The 17,135-nt window shown below is 41.1% G+C and overlaps 1 protein-coding gene across 4 annotated transcripts in view; it reads left to right on the top strand.

Moving 5' to 3' along the window:
- Positions 1-15,093, top strand: part of runx2.L (RUNX family transcription factor 2 L homeolog) — a 178,748-nt gene extending 163,655 nt beyond the window's left edge. For 3 of the 4 annotated variants that reach the window (XM_018261541.2, XM_018261538.2, XM_018261539.2), the window contains one exon: positions 13,939-15,093. In XM_018261541.2, the coding sequence (XP_018117030.1) occupies positions 13,939-14,414 (476 nt within the window). In that variant the 3' untranslated portion in view covers positions 14,415-15,093. 4 annotated transcript variants of the gene reach the window in all.
- Positions 15,094-17,135: the final 2,042 nt, after the last annotated feature.

Here is a 17,135-nt window from a genome sequence, read left to right as displayed (position 1 = left end):
GCGATGGGTTTTATGGTCAAAATCGGGCAAATCTATGAGCAGCTTAAGGTGGCCATACAAGGAGAGATCCGCTCGTTTGGCGATGTCGCCAAACGAGCGGATCTCTCCCTGATATGCCCACCTTGAGGTGGGCAATATCGGGCTGATCCGATCGTGGGCCCTAGGGCCCAACGATTGGATCCTAATGAATAGTAATGGGCAGTCGGATCACGGGACCACATCAACGAAAAGATGCAGCCGCGATCCGATGGGATTTTTAGTCCCATCCGATCGAGATCTGGCGACTTTCAGCAAGATCTCGATCGGGGAAGCCCGTCGGGGGGCCCCATACACGGGCCGATAAGCTGCCGCCTCGGTCTGTCGGCAGCTTTTATCGGCCCGTGTATGGCCACCTTTAGACTTAAATCAGGGTCCTCATTTAAAAACCATGGTTAAAGTGCAATTGTGGGCATTTGCTACTGTTTTGTGCTCTTTGCACCTTGCTCTCCCATCATGATTGAGCCCCCTAGACTGAGCACTCCCACTCCTTGTAATAAATGAGCTTGTGTAGAGCAACAAGTTTATCAGTGCAGAATAACCTGTGTTTTTGTGTTTGTTTTGTCGAGTTCCTCAGTAGCTGATGTAAGATTCTGTACCTCCCTACAGCTATAGAGCTTATAATCCATGCCGGAAGACCAAAAGCAGACAAAACAGACACATTGTTCAGATCCGCAGATATTGTTTTACACCCTGTTAATTTGCACTAATTATATTGGTGTGTGGGTGGTAGGATGGTGGCAGTCACACCCAGCGCTGCCCAAACCAGTGTATTTGATTTCATGAAACTTAAGCCGTGTGGGTATTAAACCATCGTGATTTGGGGACACCGAGCAAAAGGGTAATCGCTGCTTTTCATTGGGAAGACCTTAAAGGGGTTGTTCGCCCTTTACATTAACTCTTAGTATGATGTAGAGTGATATTCTAAAACAATTTGCAATTGATTTTCATTTTTTTATTTTTTGTGGTTTTTGAGTTATTTAGCTTTTTATTCAGCAGCTCTCCAGTTTGCAATTTCAGCCATCTGGTTGCTAGGGTCCAAATTCCCCTAACAACCATGCATTGATTTGAATAAGAGACTGGAATATGAATAAAAAGATGAGTAATAAAAAGTAGCAATAATAATACATTTGTAGCCTTACAGAACGTTTGTTTTTAGAGTTATAAACTAAATAACTCAAAAACCACAAATAATAAAGAATTAAAACCAACTGCAAATTGTCTCAGAATATCACTTTCACATACCTCCCAACTGTCCCGTTTTTAGAGGGACAGTTTAGACTTTTGACAGCTCAATCCAAAGTCCCTCATTTGTACTGGTTTTTCTCTGCACTGAACAGGCAGAAAAAGAAACAAAGTTTCTAACTTAATTGGCTTTTGGCAGAGAGCCCAGAACAGCCACAGCTTCAGATAAAATACTTTCGTAAGAATTTTCGAGATTGTAACAATATCGTAACAATATAAGATAACAGGTCCCTTGGGATAAGTTAGACTCACAGTTTAAAGGGCAATTCACCTTCATTAGCAAAACTGCAATAACTGAAAAAAAACACAGCAATATTTTCAAACTTTCATAACCTGCCAAATTTTGTAAAATGAACATGGTAATTAGGGGGTGTGGCCACAAAAATGGGCGTGGTCAAAAATTGCACGGCAACTTTTTTGTCCCTCTTTTTATTTCCAAAATGTTGGGAGGTATGCTCTTTACATCATAATAAAAGTTAATTTAAAGGTGAACAAAAGGTGTACTGCACATGTGCCAATCGTGGAGGCTTCAGCTACTCAGCAATCTGTAGTTCTGGCAAATGCCAAAGTAGCTGCCAGAGGACCAGACAAAAAGCCTATTTTTAATCTCAATCCAGACCTGCTCCTACCCCACCTACATTTCAACTGGATTTGACTGGGAATTATTTGATAGTAGCCTAAGAATTTCTACATTTTAAAAAATTAATAAACAAAAAATGTGTGCCATGCGCAGCGTGGCAATATTTTTTGGCCATGCCCATTTTATGGCCACATCCCCTAATTACATGTCCATTTTACAAAATTTGGCCAGTTATGAGAGTTTGAAAACATTTCTGGGAGTTTTAGTACAGTAATTTTATGTGTTATAACAGTTTTGCTAATGAAAGTGAATTGCCCTTTAAGCTGCAAGTTTCAGTTCTCCCTAGAGACCTGCTTATCTTAAATAGTTACAATTGTTTCTTAGCTTATCTTAAATTGTTACAAAAGTATCAAGTGCTACTGCTCAATGTTCTGGGCTCTCTGCCAAAATGCCTCTTATTTTAATTAAGTTTTAGAAACTTTGTATCTTTTTCTGGCATCAGTGCAGGAGTACGCAAGAAAGAAACCTGGGACTACAGGCTGAGCTGTCAAAATCAGGACTGTCCCACAGCAAACGGGACAGTTGGGAGGTATGCCACATACAAGCCCGGATTTGTGGCAAGGCCACAAAGGCCCAGGCCTAGGGCCAGGGGCGTAACTACAGAGGAAGCAGACCCTGCGGCTGCAGGGGGCCCAGGAGGTATAGGGGGCCCCATGAGGCTCAAATTCATACAATTTCAATACATTTTGGTAAAACAGGACAACATCTGGATATGTTTGGGGCGCTAAAATTAATTTGCTGTGGGGCCCAGTAACATCTAGTTACGCCACTGCATAGGGCATCAAGATTTTAGGACAGGCCTGAAGTGTCTTTATGATGTAATATGGCCCTTTTTTTCCATAACCAGGAATTCTCTGGGGAAAGTTAATCTACAAAATACAATTAATGAGTGCAACAAAACAAATGATTTTATGTTTTCCCTTTATTTTTATATTTTATCCCTTTACTCCCCCCCTTCCCTTTATTGTATTTGTGAGAAAATGCCCCCCTGTCAGGACAAAGTGCAGCAAGATGAAGATGTATGTTACTCTCACTACTGATTTAGCTCATGTTTTCCTTTCATGTCGGGATCTATTGAGTTCCAGGCCGGTGCGTCTGCTCTCATTTAGCCATACCAATCACAGAGCGCCGCAGCCAAACGCTCGCTCCTATTTGTCATGTCTGGCACACAATCCCGTATCATGACAGGCGTAAGTCTGCCTTGATCCCCTGTAACAAATGTGCCCTTGCGCTCTCATCTGCGAGATTAACTTTTCAGAATTCCATAGAAAATTATCATTTATTTTAAGGGGGGTAAAAAAAATAAATCTTTGATAAAATACAGGTCATTCAGATTCTAACAGACGGTTTTCTGCCTGGGTTTGTAGGTAATTTCTCTCTGATGGCTCCAGCTCTGGCTAAACCCAAGGCCCACTGATATACTGTATATAGTACAATAGAATCCCAAATATGTTACACTCAGGGCACTAGTGGGGTGTTATTATAGTCACAACTGGGGCTTTGTCCCAGCAACGGATTATTAACTGCCCAGTGTCACCCATTGCTCCAGTCGTTGCAATTTTTATTAGAACAGCACAGATTTGCTTATGGAGAAAAGTACAGGGATGACCCAAAATTGATGGAGTTTCAGGTGGAAAAAGGTTGTGTCTTGGTTGGATCAGGGGCACCTAGTTTTATGGTTTTCTATGGGTTTTCAGTTTACAGTATATCTTTTTTTTCCACTGCATTTTGTATCTTCTCTTTCTTTTTACTTCCATCATGTGCCATGCCTTCCACTTCTGTTTTCACCATCCTTTCCTCTTTTATTTTCTCATTCTATATATTTCCTGTTCTTCTTCTCTTCATCTGTTGCTTTCTGTTGCACTGCTTCCCATTCTGTCAGCTGATATTATGCTACCCTATCACCTTTTCTCTTATTGCCCTTGTGTTGTGTCTTTTCCCTTACCTCCAAAGCACATAGGGGCACAGTAATGTTTCCCCAAACTTGGAAGTGGCCACATGCTTCCTCCAAGCAACCTCCAGCAGATTATTTTGTCCCAACCCCTTCCATGTATGGCTTGTTCCACCAACCTTCTTACTGTACTTTAATGTGGAAGTAAAGTTAAAATTGGTGGGGGGTATGGGGTGCCAAACTGTCAGGAACCCCCCAGTTATTCTAGCCACTCACCTGCTACATTAGAAAGGGGTTACTCTTCTTCAAATAACACACCAGCCCAGGGTACTGTTTGCTAAGTGTTGTACCGCCATCTTTGTCTGGTCTTCTAGGTGTCTCCTGTTGGGTTTGGATGAGCACATCTACAGTACAGAAGTTTTTCCAATAGTACTGCTCATGCTCCTTCATACAATTGGATCTGAACTTCTCTGGGAACAATGGTAGATTAGTCCTCCTTTAGATGGAAGGATGACCACTAGTGCAAATTACACAGGGCCAGAAAACATTTTATTCAAGATTTACCCCAGAAGGAGTTTTAGAGATTAAAGGTTGGAGGAGCAAGTCAATGTCCACCATACATGGAATGGTCTGCTGGAGGTTGCTTGGAGGAAACATGTGGCCACTTCCAAGTTTGGGGAAACATTACTATGTCCCTTTGTGCTTTGAAGATATGACACCAGTGTAAAAAATAATAAGGTATGGTTGAAAAACATTGGGCTTCCCAAACATTAACATTCATTAATTCATTAACATTCATTAATGTTTGAATAGGTGGCCTCATATTATATGGACAAATATACACAGAAATCTTAGGCAAGACTAAAACCACAGAGCCAGGAACACATTCATAAAAGCAACGAGTGCAAATTAAAATGAAGAATAATCATATATGCAACTCTACAGATACAAAGGGAAAATATAGACTAGGGAAAGTATCGATGGGGCTTATAGAGTTTGGGTTGATGTAAATCTTACTGATTGCTATTTCATTCAGTGTTTGTATAATAAATAACCTGCAACCCTCCGTCTGTTGTTAAATGAGCATTCCAACCAATAACTGGAGTCTCTGTGCTGTAGGGCCTAGCAAGTCCATGCTGTGGGGTGGCATTGAGTAGATGCCTATCCTTGGCAGGTGTTCTTTTGCTGGTTTAGTTGCATTTCACTACGATTGAAAAATAAATCAGATATTTTTTTGTCTCCTTAAAAATGGAAAGAAATGCTGAAAGGGTAAGATCGTCGTCTGCTCTTGTTTGGGGTCTTATCTCATTCTCATGACCACATCTGAAGCCGCTTGGCTCGTTATGAATTTCATGGAAGCGGATTCTCTGAAAGTGTTTCCATATGTTCCTTTCCAATATATCTCGTCCCCCTTTTTTTTCGGAGCAGAATCCAACCTCACGCACAGGCTGGAAATGACTTCAGGATGTGACAGGCCGGTCACATGTCCTCCGTGGCTCCGTGTGTGGCCTCATCGGAAAGCAGGCAGCTGCCTGAGGACTGGCTCTCTACCCCCCTTCTCTTTTACAGTAGATCTAGTTTCAAAGCAAATCCCTTTTGCAGTTTTTACAGTTCCTAATCAATCTGTCAAGGAACCCCGCTGATTTCCTCCTAATGAGAAGTGTCCTGTTTGAAGACTTTATATTGAGCCTTGTAGGGAGACCGAGCTGCTTCTATGCTACGGCCATAGCTGGGCCTTGAGAAATTTCACTCCTTAGGGCTATTAATCGTTGGGATAGAACATTTTTCTGAACATGTGATTTGATTCTTGTTTTATTCCATAAAAAGGGTCTTGGGTCGTAAACCCAAAAATAAAATTTTGACTAATAAAAGCCATTGCAAGTGACTTTTTAATATTCATGTTAGTATTATTACTAATCAGGGGTGTAACTATAGAGGAAGCAGACCCTGAGGCATAGGGGGCCCCAAATGAGCAATTTCAACATTTATTGGTAAAACAGGACAATCTCTGGATATGTTGAGGGCCCTAAAATTAATTTGCTGTTGGGTCCACTAGTAAAGCAACTGTTGCTAATGAAAGCAATAAGAAAACTATTGACTGACTACTGGTTGGTCTAGCCCTGTGAGAATTTGAATGCATTGCTTGGCTACAGGTTGGTCTACCCCTATAAATATCTAGTACCCTGATTGACTACAGGTTGGCCTATCTTCATGAATATTCCAATACCCTAACTGGCTATTGTTTGGTCTAGCCTTGTTTATATTACAGTACCCTGATTAGCTGATGATTGGTCTAGCCCTATGAATATTCCAGTATGCTTACTGGCCAACTGATGGTCTTGCCCTATAAATATCCTGTATCCTGATTGGATAATGGTTGGTATAGCCCTTTGATCTTTTTAATCCTGATTATATCAGTAAATTGGTTCTGTACACAACTACTATAAATGTGATTACACAAATAATATTGTTGCTTTTTTCTTAGGTCACCTTCTTTACCCCATAAGCTTGCACTTTAAACAACTCTCTTCCCTTACTTTCTTACTGGGTGTAAGGGTGTAAGACTGGACCTAGTGTGTGTGTATACGAGAAGGGCCTGGATTTATTGACTGCGTGCAATAAAAACATTGTAGAACAAATATTTGATGTCTACAACCGTTTTCTATCAACAGCCTCCAATCCCTCCATTGCCTCAGTTTATCTGTGTATCCAGCACTGTAAGCAAACACAGGCCTGGCGGAGACAGATAAATATTATTTCTTGTGTCAGAAGGGGAGATAGTTGTTGCCAAAATCACAGGGCTGTCCCACTTATCTGGAGGGGATCTACTATTAGCTCAGTAATTATTAGAAAAGGTTGAAGGCCCCTGTCACATTCCAAAATAGAGTACAGAGACCCGAGGGGTTTGTGGAGGCACTTAGGTGTCCCTCCCACCCTTTACCTATTCCCTAACTTGAATGTCAGTGAAACGCACAAGTTAGGGAGCGTGGTGGGTGCAGGATGCATTGGAGCCTTGTAAGGACATGACTTCAGATAGTTATTATATTATAAATAGTGATTGGCGAATGTGTCCTGTTTCACCAAGAAATTTGCGAAACTCAGGAAAAATTTGTGAAAAGGCAAAAAATTTGTGAAAAGGCAAAAAATTTGTGAAATGCATTGTCAATGGGCATCAAAAATATTTTGACGCATGGCAATTTTGACACGAGCGACAATTTTTATTACCGCCACTCTTTTGTCCAAATGGATTGAAGTCAATGGGCATCCGAATAATTTTGACAGGCGACAATTTTGACGAGCGTCAATTTTTTTTTGTGGCAGCGAATTTTCCCACAGCGAATTTACACTGCAACATTCACCATCGGCGTAATCCGGAAATTTGCCAGAAATAAATTTGCCCATCACTAATTTTATATATATCAGTGATGTGTTGGTTGACCCTACCCTAACCCGATCTGTCAGCACTAGTGATGTGTGGGTCGGACTTTTCCCGACCTGCACCCGCCCGCCACCGCCCTCCCACTACCCGCGCCCGCCCGAGCCCGACTTCAGGGTCTCTGACGTCACAAAAGGGGCGGGCAAGAGGCGTTCGTCTATAAAAACTCAACCCAGAAGTCGGAAGCCAGCATTTGAAAGGTCGCAGGTGAGGAGAGGATTAAGAAGAGCTCCACCCGCCCTCGGCCCGGAAAGGAGCGTGCGAGCAAACAGGCAAACCTGCGGGTCCCACGGGTATCGGGTTGGCCCGCACATCACTAGTCAGCACCTAACCCGGAGCTCCCTTCTTTATATACCTGCCCCGCTGTGACATCACAGAAGGGAGCAGTATATAAAAAAGCGCACTTGGAGGCAGAAGTGAGGCAGTAGAAGGTTGTGGGTGGGATGGACAGAGGCTAAAGTTCAGCCTGTACCAGTCTGTGGCTCGGGAACACATGCAGAAGTCGGCCCAAACCCGTGGGTCCCAGATAATTAAATTATAATTATATAACTTTACTTTACAAAGTGTTTCATTGCTTTTATCTTTGACCAAATTGCAGAACATATGAAGTATTTTGCCTGTGGTTTGCCCTTCATAGTAGGGTTTGGGGCACAGTGTGAGGCCAACATAATGTCATCAGATACGGAGGTGCCCTTTCATTTTATTTGCATTATACAGAGTCTCGTTAATACCCTATTTTCTAAGGCCATACTGTTATGTTCCATGGTTGTACAGTAAAACATACAGTAACGTTCCATCAGCGAAATCCCTGGAATATTGTGTGCCTGCTATGGAATGGAATATTTTCCATGTATAAAATTTGCTGTAATTTGCTTGGCTGTGATGCCCATAATAAAATGCAATACTCACAGTTCTGCCAAGGCACGGCCGCCGTGGGGGAGCTTGTAAAATATGAACAGCATGTGAGTCTAAATGAAATTGTAACATTTCCATAGATATCAATAGAAATGCAAAGTAGCTGTGAACAGTTACAGGTAGGTGTAAATCCAAACCCCCTGTTGTGGGACTACAATTCCCATCATCCTGGACATACCATCAGGGCCGGGCCAAGGTATTTTGGCACCCTAGGCAAGGGCTTCAATCAGTGACCCCCTACCCGGTCCTGCATTACCATTTCCCACCTTACCATTCATATTGCCCCCTGTACCTATGCCAGCACCTATATTGCCCCCATTTGTACCTTCACCAACTGCAGTCAATTCCATAGATTGCCCCCAAGCCCCCAATCTGTACCTGTGCCAGCATAAGACAAAACATCCATCATATTATTACCCCAAATCTGTACCTATGCAAGTGGCAGCCAAAAAAAGCCATCATATTGCCTCTAATTTGTACCTGTACCAGCTGGAGCCAGGGTTGCACTGGGACTGCTGTCCAGGGCCAACCTCCGCCCTGCCCCCTACAGTGATGCATGAAGATTCTTTTAGAATCTGAATATCGGGAGAGGGGTCTGGCCCGGCAGGGGCCCATGAGGGTCAGGGCCCACCAGGTTTTTTCCCGGTGTCCCGCCGGGCCAGTCCGACCCTGGTTGGAGCCAAAAGTCCATCATATTGCCTCTAATTTGTACATGTGCCAGCTGGAGCCAAATATTGCCCCAAATATCTGTGTACCTGTGCCCCATGTACCTGAGCCAGCAGCAACCAATCCTTCATATTGCCCCCAATCTACCTGTGCCAGCAGCAGCCCAAAAATCCACAATATTGCATGTACTTGTGCCAGCAGGAGCCAAAAATCTATCATATTGCCCCAAATATGTACCTGTGCCAGCTAGGCCAAGAGGGAGGTGGGGAGTGCTTATACCTGCAGAAGGAATCACGGGCAAGAGTGGGTTGGAAAAGGAGGTTTATAAAAGGCCAAGCAAACCAAGGTTTGAAAAACAAATTCCCCTTAAAAGTAAAAGTGCGCCCCCCGCCCCCCATGATTGCCCCCTAGGCGGGCGCCTACTCTGCCTACCCCTAGTTCCGTCCCTGCATACTATAGTAATGGTTACCGTAACAGCTGGAGGAGCCCAGGTTAGATTGCAATGAAGCCAGTACTGACTGCACATAACTGAATCATTGAAGGCAGAAAACACATAAATGAGCAGCACCTTATATTAACTACTTGATTTCCCACTTGCCATTCATTTTTTATATACTGTACTTACTGTACCAGCTCAGAGGTTTATCAGCCCTATAACAGTAATAATCTAGGCCTTTAAAATTGTCCCACAGCAGTTCCCCATCTTGGATTTTGTTAGGCCTCTTTTCTGTGTCAGCGGCACTGCACATGCTCAGTGTGCTCTGGGCTGCTGCTGGGAAAATAAGCGTAGGGATTGTCAGAAAATAGCAGAAAATTAGGTTTGTTTGTCATAGAAGTTGATTCTACGGGTATGATTATTACATTCTGGGGCAGACTTTACTGGTTTCTCCATGTAAAGTGAGTCTTAATCAATTACCAATCAGCCCTGTGTTGTGACTGTTATATTCTATGTGTACTGTATATTGTGAGTGGGTCCTTAATCTCAGTAAGTGAAAGCAGCACAGAGCATGTGCAGTGAATCGGCAGAAAAGAAGATGGGGAGCTACTGGGGCATCTTCAGGGGTATAGATCTTCCCTGCTAAAGGCCTTTTGCTAGTAAAGCCATTTTCACTAATTCTTTAAGTTTTAGCTCTCTTTTTAAATGGACTATCTTTAATTTTTGCATGGGCACCCAGGTTTTTTCTAGATTTTAAGGTGTGCAGCCTACACGCGTTGGTTTATATATATATATATATATATATATATATATATATATATATATATATATATATATATATATAAACTCTACATATGGGGATTTCACTACATGTATTGTACATCGCCCTTCAGTATTAGGATATAAAAACTGCAGGCTCGCTGAGGTGGGTGGGAGTTGTAGTTCAGTAACATCTGCAGAAAGGCCAGTTTCCACCCCGTGCTGAGTGATTTTGCTAAGCTCAGAGCCCGTTAATGACTCAGGAACAGAGGTTAGGAAAAGAGTAGCAATTTTCCAGTTCCTACTGCCTGCAATATAAATAACATTCTCATTCATTTACAAATATGACTTGATTTACAACAGGCGGAGGAGGGAGGAAATGCTGAGAGCTTGCACGCTTCCCTACATTCACTGTTTCCCTTTATTCCTGAGTGTGTCATGCCCGCCGCTAATTACCACCAGGGAAAAAAAAAACTAAATTCCGATTTCTAACCGCGGAGCGTTCAGGTGGTCTCAGTGTGCCGCTCTTATGGTGTGTTCTGCGTAATGAAAGAAAAAGTCGTTCTGAGCAACTTCCCAATATATATTCACTGCTCATTTTCATTGGCATGAAAATGATTTGCAAGTGTCACAGCTGTTGGAAGCAGTGTCTGTCGCTCTTTTGCTGCACTGCTGGTTCTCTAGCAGAAATTAGCCTTGCATGTTTCAGTGGTCAGAACCACCAAGGCAAATACTAACTTCCGTTCCAATGTTAAAACACATTAAAAATGTATATTGAAAGGTTGCTTAGAACACTATATGGGTCTATATGCCCAACCTGCTGACCTGTAAGCTGGACCCGCCTACCTGCTTCACCTACTCTCAAGACATGCTTCCTGACCCTACCTGTTGGGTCTTAAATGAGAAAGAAAGCTACAGAGGCAGTTTATTGCCAATAGATTAGCCACAATAGTACAGGCTATAATACTATATTTATTCTGTAGAATGCTTTACCATACCTGAGTGAACAGCTCTAGAATCTCTCTCTCTGTTTGTTTAGGATAGCAGCTGCCATATTAGCTTGGTGTGACATCACTTCCTGCCTGAGTTTCTCCCTGCACACTCACTCTGGGCTCAGATTACAGAGCATGCTCAAGCCCTAGCCCTGGAAGTTTATGCTGAAAACAGGAAGTCTGATACAGAAGCCCATGAGTACACAATAGAAGGAAAGAAATGCTGTGTTTCTTTTGACCGAGGACTCAGAGCAGCATTACTTTGAGGGTTTACTGGTGTATTTTTATAGACCTTTCTGATAAAACGTATTTAGTTTTAGCCTTTCCTTTAATTTTATTTCCCACCTGAAATGGAGCAAACCTGGCCTGGACAGTGGAGATGGGTCAACCATGGTACCAAAAAAAAGTCTTATTTCCTTCAGAGGTAGTTGATCTGCCCAGATTAGAGCCTGTACTTTTCCCACGTGAATTCGGCTTTGGTTCGGTATTTGGGCGAATCTTTCGCGACGGATTCAGGGGTGCGGCCGCATCCAAAATAGTGAATTCAGTGCTTTCCTACTTTAGAATCACATTTTCTACCACTAAGAAAAATTTTATATTTAGGTTTACATCCCCTTTAAATGCTGCATTTTATGTAACTTCAATTGAACGCCATCCACAGATTGCTCCCAGGGGCTTAAGTACAGAGGAAGCAGACTCTGTGGCTGCAGAGGGGCCCCAGGAGATATAGGGGCCCCAGGAGATATAGGGGCCCCATGAGGCCCTAATTAATGAGTCATTTTAATATATAGGTAAAACAGGACAACTTCTGGGGAGTTTGGGGACCCCTCAAATTATTTTGCTGTAGGACCCAGTAAGATCTAGTTATGCCACTGAATGCTCCCCATTTACAGGTACAGGCATGGGATCTGTCATCCGGAAACCCGTTATCCCAAAATTCCGAATTACAGGAAGGCCATCTCCCATAGACTCCATTTTATCCAAATAATCCAAATTTTATATTTGTATTTTACCTGGATACTATGTAGAACCCCCAGCTATGTTTATTAGCCCTACAACAGTCGGCCGTTCACAGTCACAACACGACCGTAAAATTTCTCTCCGTAAACGCTGGAGGTCGGCTTTTCCCCCCTGCACAAAATGAAATGGCAGAGTCCGCAATATATTTTTGACTCGGTGGAAGATAATAGGAATCGACTGCAGAAAACTGGAAAATAGCTGCGTTCAACTTATCAAATTAATGGGGGGATTAGGGTGTGATTAATGTGACATGGGGATGAAGGTTTAGCAACACCAGGCATGGGATAATTGAGAGCAAAAAGCTAAAAGTGTAGGAATTCTGGAAGAAATTTACTTTTTTTTTTTAATGATTTCCAGCAAACCACATCTTTGGGCTCCAAGCTGTAAAATGAATGACAAGTGACATTACCTGGCGGTCATAAACATATGTGGGGGTTAGAGTTCCTAGCGACGGGAGCAGGTAGAGGTATAATGGAGACAAGAAAAAGCTCATTGAGCACGGCTGGATTGTAGCCAGACCCCCGGCCCTTAATGACGCTTTTGCAGCAAAATAAATGGAAACACATGGAATTTTAATTGTTCCGAGTTTGTGCCTGAAACGCACAAGGCAAAAAATCATATGGTCAAGAAAGAGTTTATATTAGCCGAGGTGTGACTGTTGCCTCCTTAAAAATTTCTGTCGCCTGTATGGATGAGATTTTCTAACACCTTCCATAAAAAATGTAATTCTAAGCACCTTTCCAATACTCATTTATTAAAACTGGATTTAAAAGTTATTTTTACATTTTGTTGCAATTAAAAGCAATCTGTACTAGTGATCAGTCTACCTCTGCCGCCTTAAAGTTAAGTTAAATTAAGTTAAATTTCTCTAGATTCACAAAAGAAATTGCTGCCGCCCGTCCTGTGCCTGTAACGTAATTGCCCTTTCCCTCGTAGTTTTTTTTTTCAGAAATCTTTCGTTTTTTGCATTAGAGAAATTTGAAATTTTATAATTGTTGTTTACATTTTCAAAATATTTCTAAATTCAGTCATATACAGGTATGGGACCTGTTATCCAGAATCCGGTTTTCCGGATAATGGATCTTTCCCTTATTTGGACCTTAAGTCAATTAGAAAATCATGTAAACATTTAATAAACCCAATAGGCTGGATTTGCTTCTAATAAGTATTAATTACAGGTATGGGACCTGTTATCCAGAATGCTCGGGACCTGAGGTTTTCCGGAGAATGGATCTTTCCTTAATTTGAATCTTTATACCTAAAGTCTACTAGAAAATCACGTAAACATTTAATAAACCCAACAGGCTGGTTTTGATTCCAATAAGGATTAATTATATCTTAGTTGGGATCAAGTACAAGCTACTGTTTTATTATTACACAGAAAAAGGAAATCATTTTTAAAAATTTGGATTATTTGATTATAATGGAGCCTATGGGAGACAGCTTTTCTGTCATTCGTAGCTTTCTGGATAACGGGTTTCTGGATAATGGATCTCATACCTATATATCTTAGTTTGGATCAAGTACAAGTTACTGTTTTATTATTACAGAGAAAAAGGAAATTGTTTTTAAACATTAAAATGGAGTGTATGGGAGACAGTCTTTCTGTAATTCAGAGCTTTCTGGATAATGGGTTTCCAGATAATGTATCCTATACTTGTAATATAAACTGAAAGAAAATGAATATATGCCAGATTTTAGTGAATCCCACACAAACAAATTTTGCCCCAATTGTTGGGCAGTTTTACATTGATGGTTCAGCCAAGCCTTGCACAATGTGCCATGGTACATCCCAAATACAGAGCAGAAATCCTATTTTTATTGTTTTTTTTATATGTAGATTTACCAAAAGACCACATTGTTGTCACTGTTTAATATCTATATTTTTTTTTCTTTGTTTAGGTGCTTCCGAACTGGGTCCATTTTCTGATCCGCGGCAGTTTACAAGTATTTCATCATTAACAGAAAGTCGCTTTTCGAACCCACGAATGCATTATCCTGCCACATTCACGTACAGCCCTCCCGTCACCACTGGGATGTCTTTAGGTATGTCTGCAACCACACACTATCATACCTACTTACCACCCCCTTATCCAGGCTCCTCCCAGAACCAAAGTGGACCATTCCAAACCAGTAGCACTCCCTACCTTTACTACGGTACATCATCTGGATCATACCAGTTCCCCATGGTTCCCGGGGGGGACCGCTCTCCATCTCGGATGCTACCACCCTGCACCACGTCCAACGGGGGCACATTGCTTAACCCCAATCTGACCAATCAGAATGATGGTGTGGATGCAGATGGAAGCCACAGCAGTTCTCCTACTGTGTTAAATTCCAGTGGTCGAATGGATGAATCCGTATGGAGGCCTTACTGATGACGGAAGTCAATAGGAAGACATTTTTCCAAATAATACGGAAGTGCCTTTAATTAATGAACTTTTTGGATGTCACTATTTTTAGCTTTTATTGGCTTTTAATAAATAATAAAAAAAAAATATGCAACTGAACTGATTTGGCAAAATATTTTTGCCCTTTTGTTACAAATACTATGGTTACAAGCACACAAAGCCTTAAAACTTTTATTTCTTGATTACTATTTATATCCAACTTTACCATTCCAAAGGATTTTCATCACCAAAATGGTTTTGAAAGCTTTAAAAAGACTTTTTTTTTTCTCAACCACGGGGTGAAAGAAGATTCCATTTCCAAAGTGGGCGTCCAAGCCGCAACTTGCCTTATGTCCAATAAAAGGGAAGCCCTGGAATATCTGACTGATACGTGACAACAACTGCACAAAACGCGTCCTACGTTAACAAATCGCTTGCCTTTCAGCCTTTAAGGGTAATTCTCATGGTAAAGAACTTTTTTTTTCTTTTTAATTTTCGCTTTGATGACGCCAAAACAAAAAAAAAAAAATGCAATAATAGTTCAAAAAAATGCCTATGCAAAAGAAAGTAGCAATATTCGCTTTAACGGTATCAATTGTACGTTGGTTTTCTTCGGCTATTATTTTTTAAATTATCGGTATGTATAAAATCTGAAGATGTTCTTCTTTTGCTGAGGTGGATCGACTTTTTTTTTTAAGTTTTAATTTATAATTATTTAAAGATATTTGGACCCTAAAGTGTTTCTTTATGTTATAATGTGCTGACAGGTCCCTAAACATGTATATTGTTATTTTAAATTGTCTTTTTTTAATAGTGCGTGGTCCTTAGAGACTTAAAGCTCTTCCATGAAGTATGACTTGCATGTTATGGTCCCAGGTTTAAACTGGCTAAATAATACTTCGGTTTTGGTTACATAGAGAGGCACTTGTTTCCCGTTGAGCAACCTTGAACAAACGTTCGTTTTTTGATGTGCAGTGCACTATGGGTAAAAACTGATGCTGACCGAAAAGCTTTACGTTATTTAACCATATATCAATGCTTCCAGTCCATGTTTAGTGTGCAAATTGTTGAGTAGTTGCAGAACTACTATTAAAAGGGAATAATGTACCCCCTGTTGTAAGAATAAAGGATATTAGAAGTTACAGAGGAGCTCCATAATCATATCTGTGTACCTTTTGGGCTCAAGTCTTCCTTTGTGGTCATCACAGAGAACCCCCAAGAGACTGATCTCCTCTTAGTTCAATGTTTCAGATATAAGAAAAGGAGGTCATAATATTCTAGGGTCTATAAAGCAGTAAATATACATTCACCCTCCAATTTCACCCTAAGGTGGGTCTTGCCTTCCACTGCTTTGGGACCAGCCCTACAGTATATATAGTGAAAATAGTAAAATATAAGGATATTATAAGTTACCGAGGAATTTCATGACCATATAAAAACATGAGGCCGAAGGCTGAGTGTTTTTATACAGGTCATGGAACTCCGAGGTAACTTATAATATCCTCATATTTTACAACTGGGGGTACTTTATTAATTATAATACACAAATTTTAGTGAGTCATGTGACAGAAATTACATCACTACTCACCGTTTATAACTGATGACATCACTACTCACCTTTATAACTGATGACATCACTACTCACCGTTTATAAGGATATAATTTACAAGATATTCATGGCTTTTGTGTATTATAAAGGCAAGTAGCCACTTGGCGTTGAGGTGACTTCTAATATATTTATATTCAAAGAGTAGGGTACATTATTTCTTATAATACAGAAGATCAATGAGTCACATGACACAAGTGATATCACCAAGTTCCTATTATAACTGACGATTACTACCGAGTGTTTCACCGGTTATTTGTTGATATGATCATCATCCTAATTGTGCTCGTGTGACCGATTAAAGGTAATAGGTACATTATGTTTTGCACTCGCAATAGGGCCCCAATGACTGTTCTGCCTGAAGTGGTCCCTTTTGTATATAGTGGTGAACACCAGTGTTGCTCATCGGGCTGACGCAGAGTTGGGTCAAACCTACACAGCCCCATAAATAAACGCAGAAACCCACGTCTATGGAGGCAGAGATTGTCCTTTGCAGTAAGAGAATGGAAATGAGCATCACATGCAACCAGATCAGACACAAAATAAGCAGCAAGAAAGTCCAAGATAGTCTAAGGGGGTTATTTATCAAGGTCCGAATATCCGAACCTCAAATAATTTGTAGTTTTCGGAACAAAAAAAATAAAAACGATTAATTTTTTGAGATTTATTACTTAGTCTGATGGCCTAAAAACTCTGAATCCGAAACCCCCGGCATCTAAAAGCTCTCGAGGTCCTGTATAAGTCAACAGGGAAGGTCCCAGTGTCTGCGCTGATGTCCGTACCGATATCCGATGATTTCGAGTTTTCTGCTCAAAAAACTCCGGGGGAAGCTCCGAAGTTTAGGCCTTTTTCTTCATAAATGAGGTCCATTCGGGAATTCAGAGTTGCTCAGATTTCTAACTTAGAAATACTGAGATAAATTCGTACCTTGATAAATAACCCATTTAAAGTCCCATCCACATAACCAGAGTGAAGTTGCACTAAAATCCGTTCAGTTACATTTTCAAATTTAAAATTGTTGGTACTTGACAACGTTCTTGTTGCACAGGCTTCACCGTGGTGGACTTTGTAGAGGTCCCCTTGCCCAAAACCAGCGTTTTCTT

This window comes from Xenopus laevis, chromosome 5L (genome assembly GCF_017654675.1).
Source record: "Xenopus laevis strain J_2021 chromosome 5L, Xenopus_laevis_v10.1, whole genome shotgun sequence".
Taxonomy (NCBI): Eukaryota; Metazoa; Chordata; class Amphibia; order Anura; family Pipidae; genus Xenopus; species Xenopus laevis.
The sequence above is the reverse complement of the archived record's forward strand: the minus strand, read 5'-3'. Positions and strand labels throughout refer to the sequence as shown.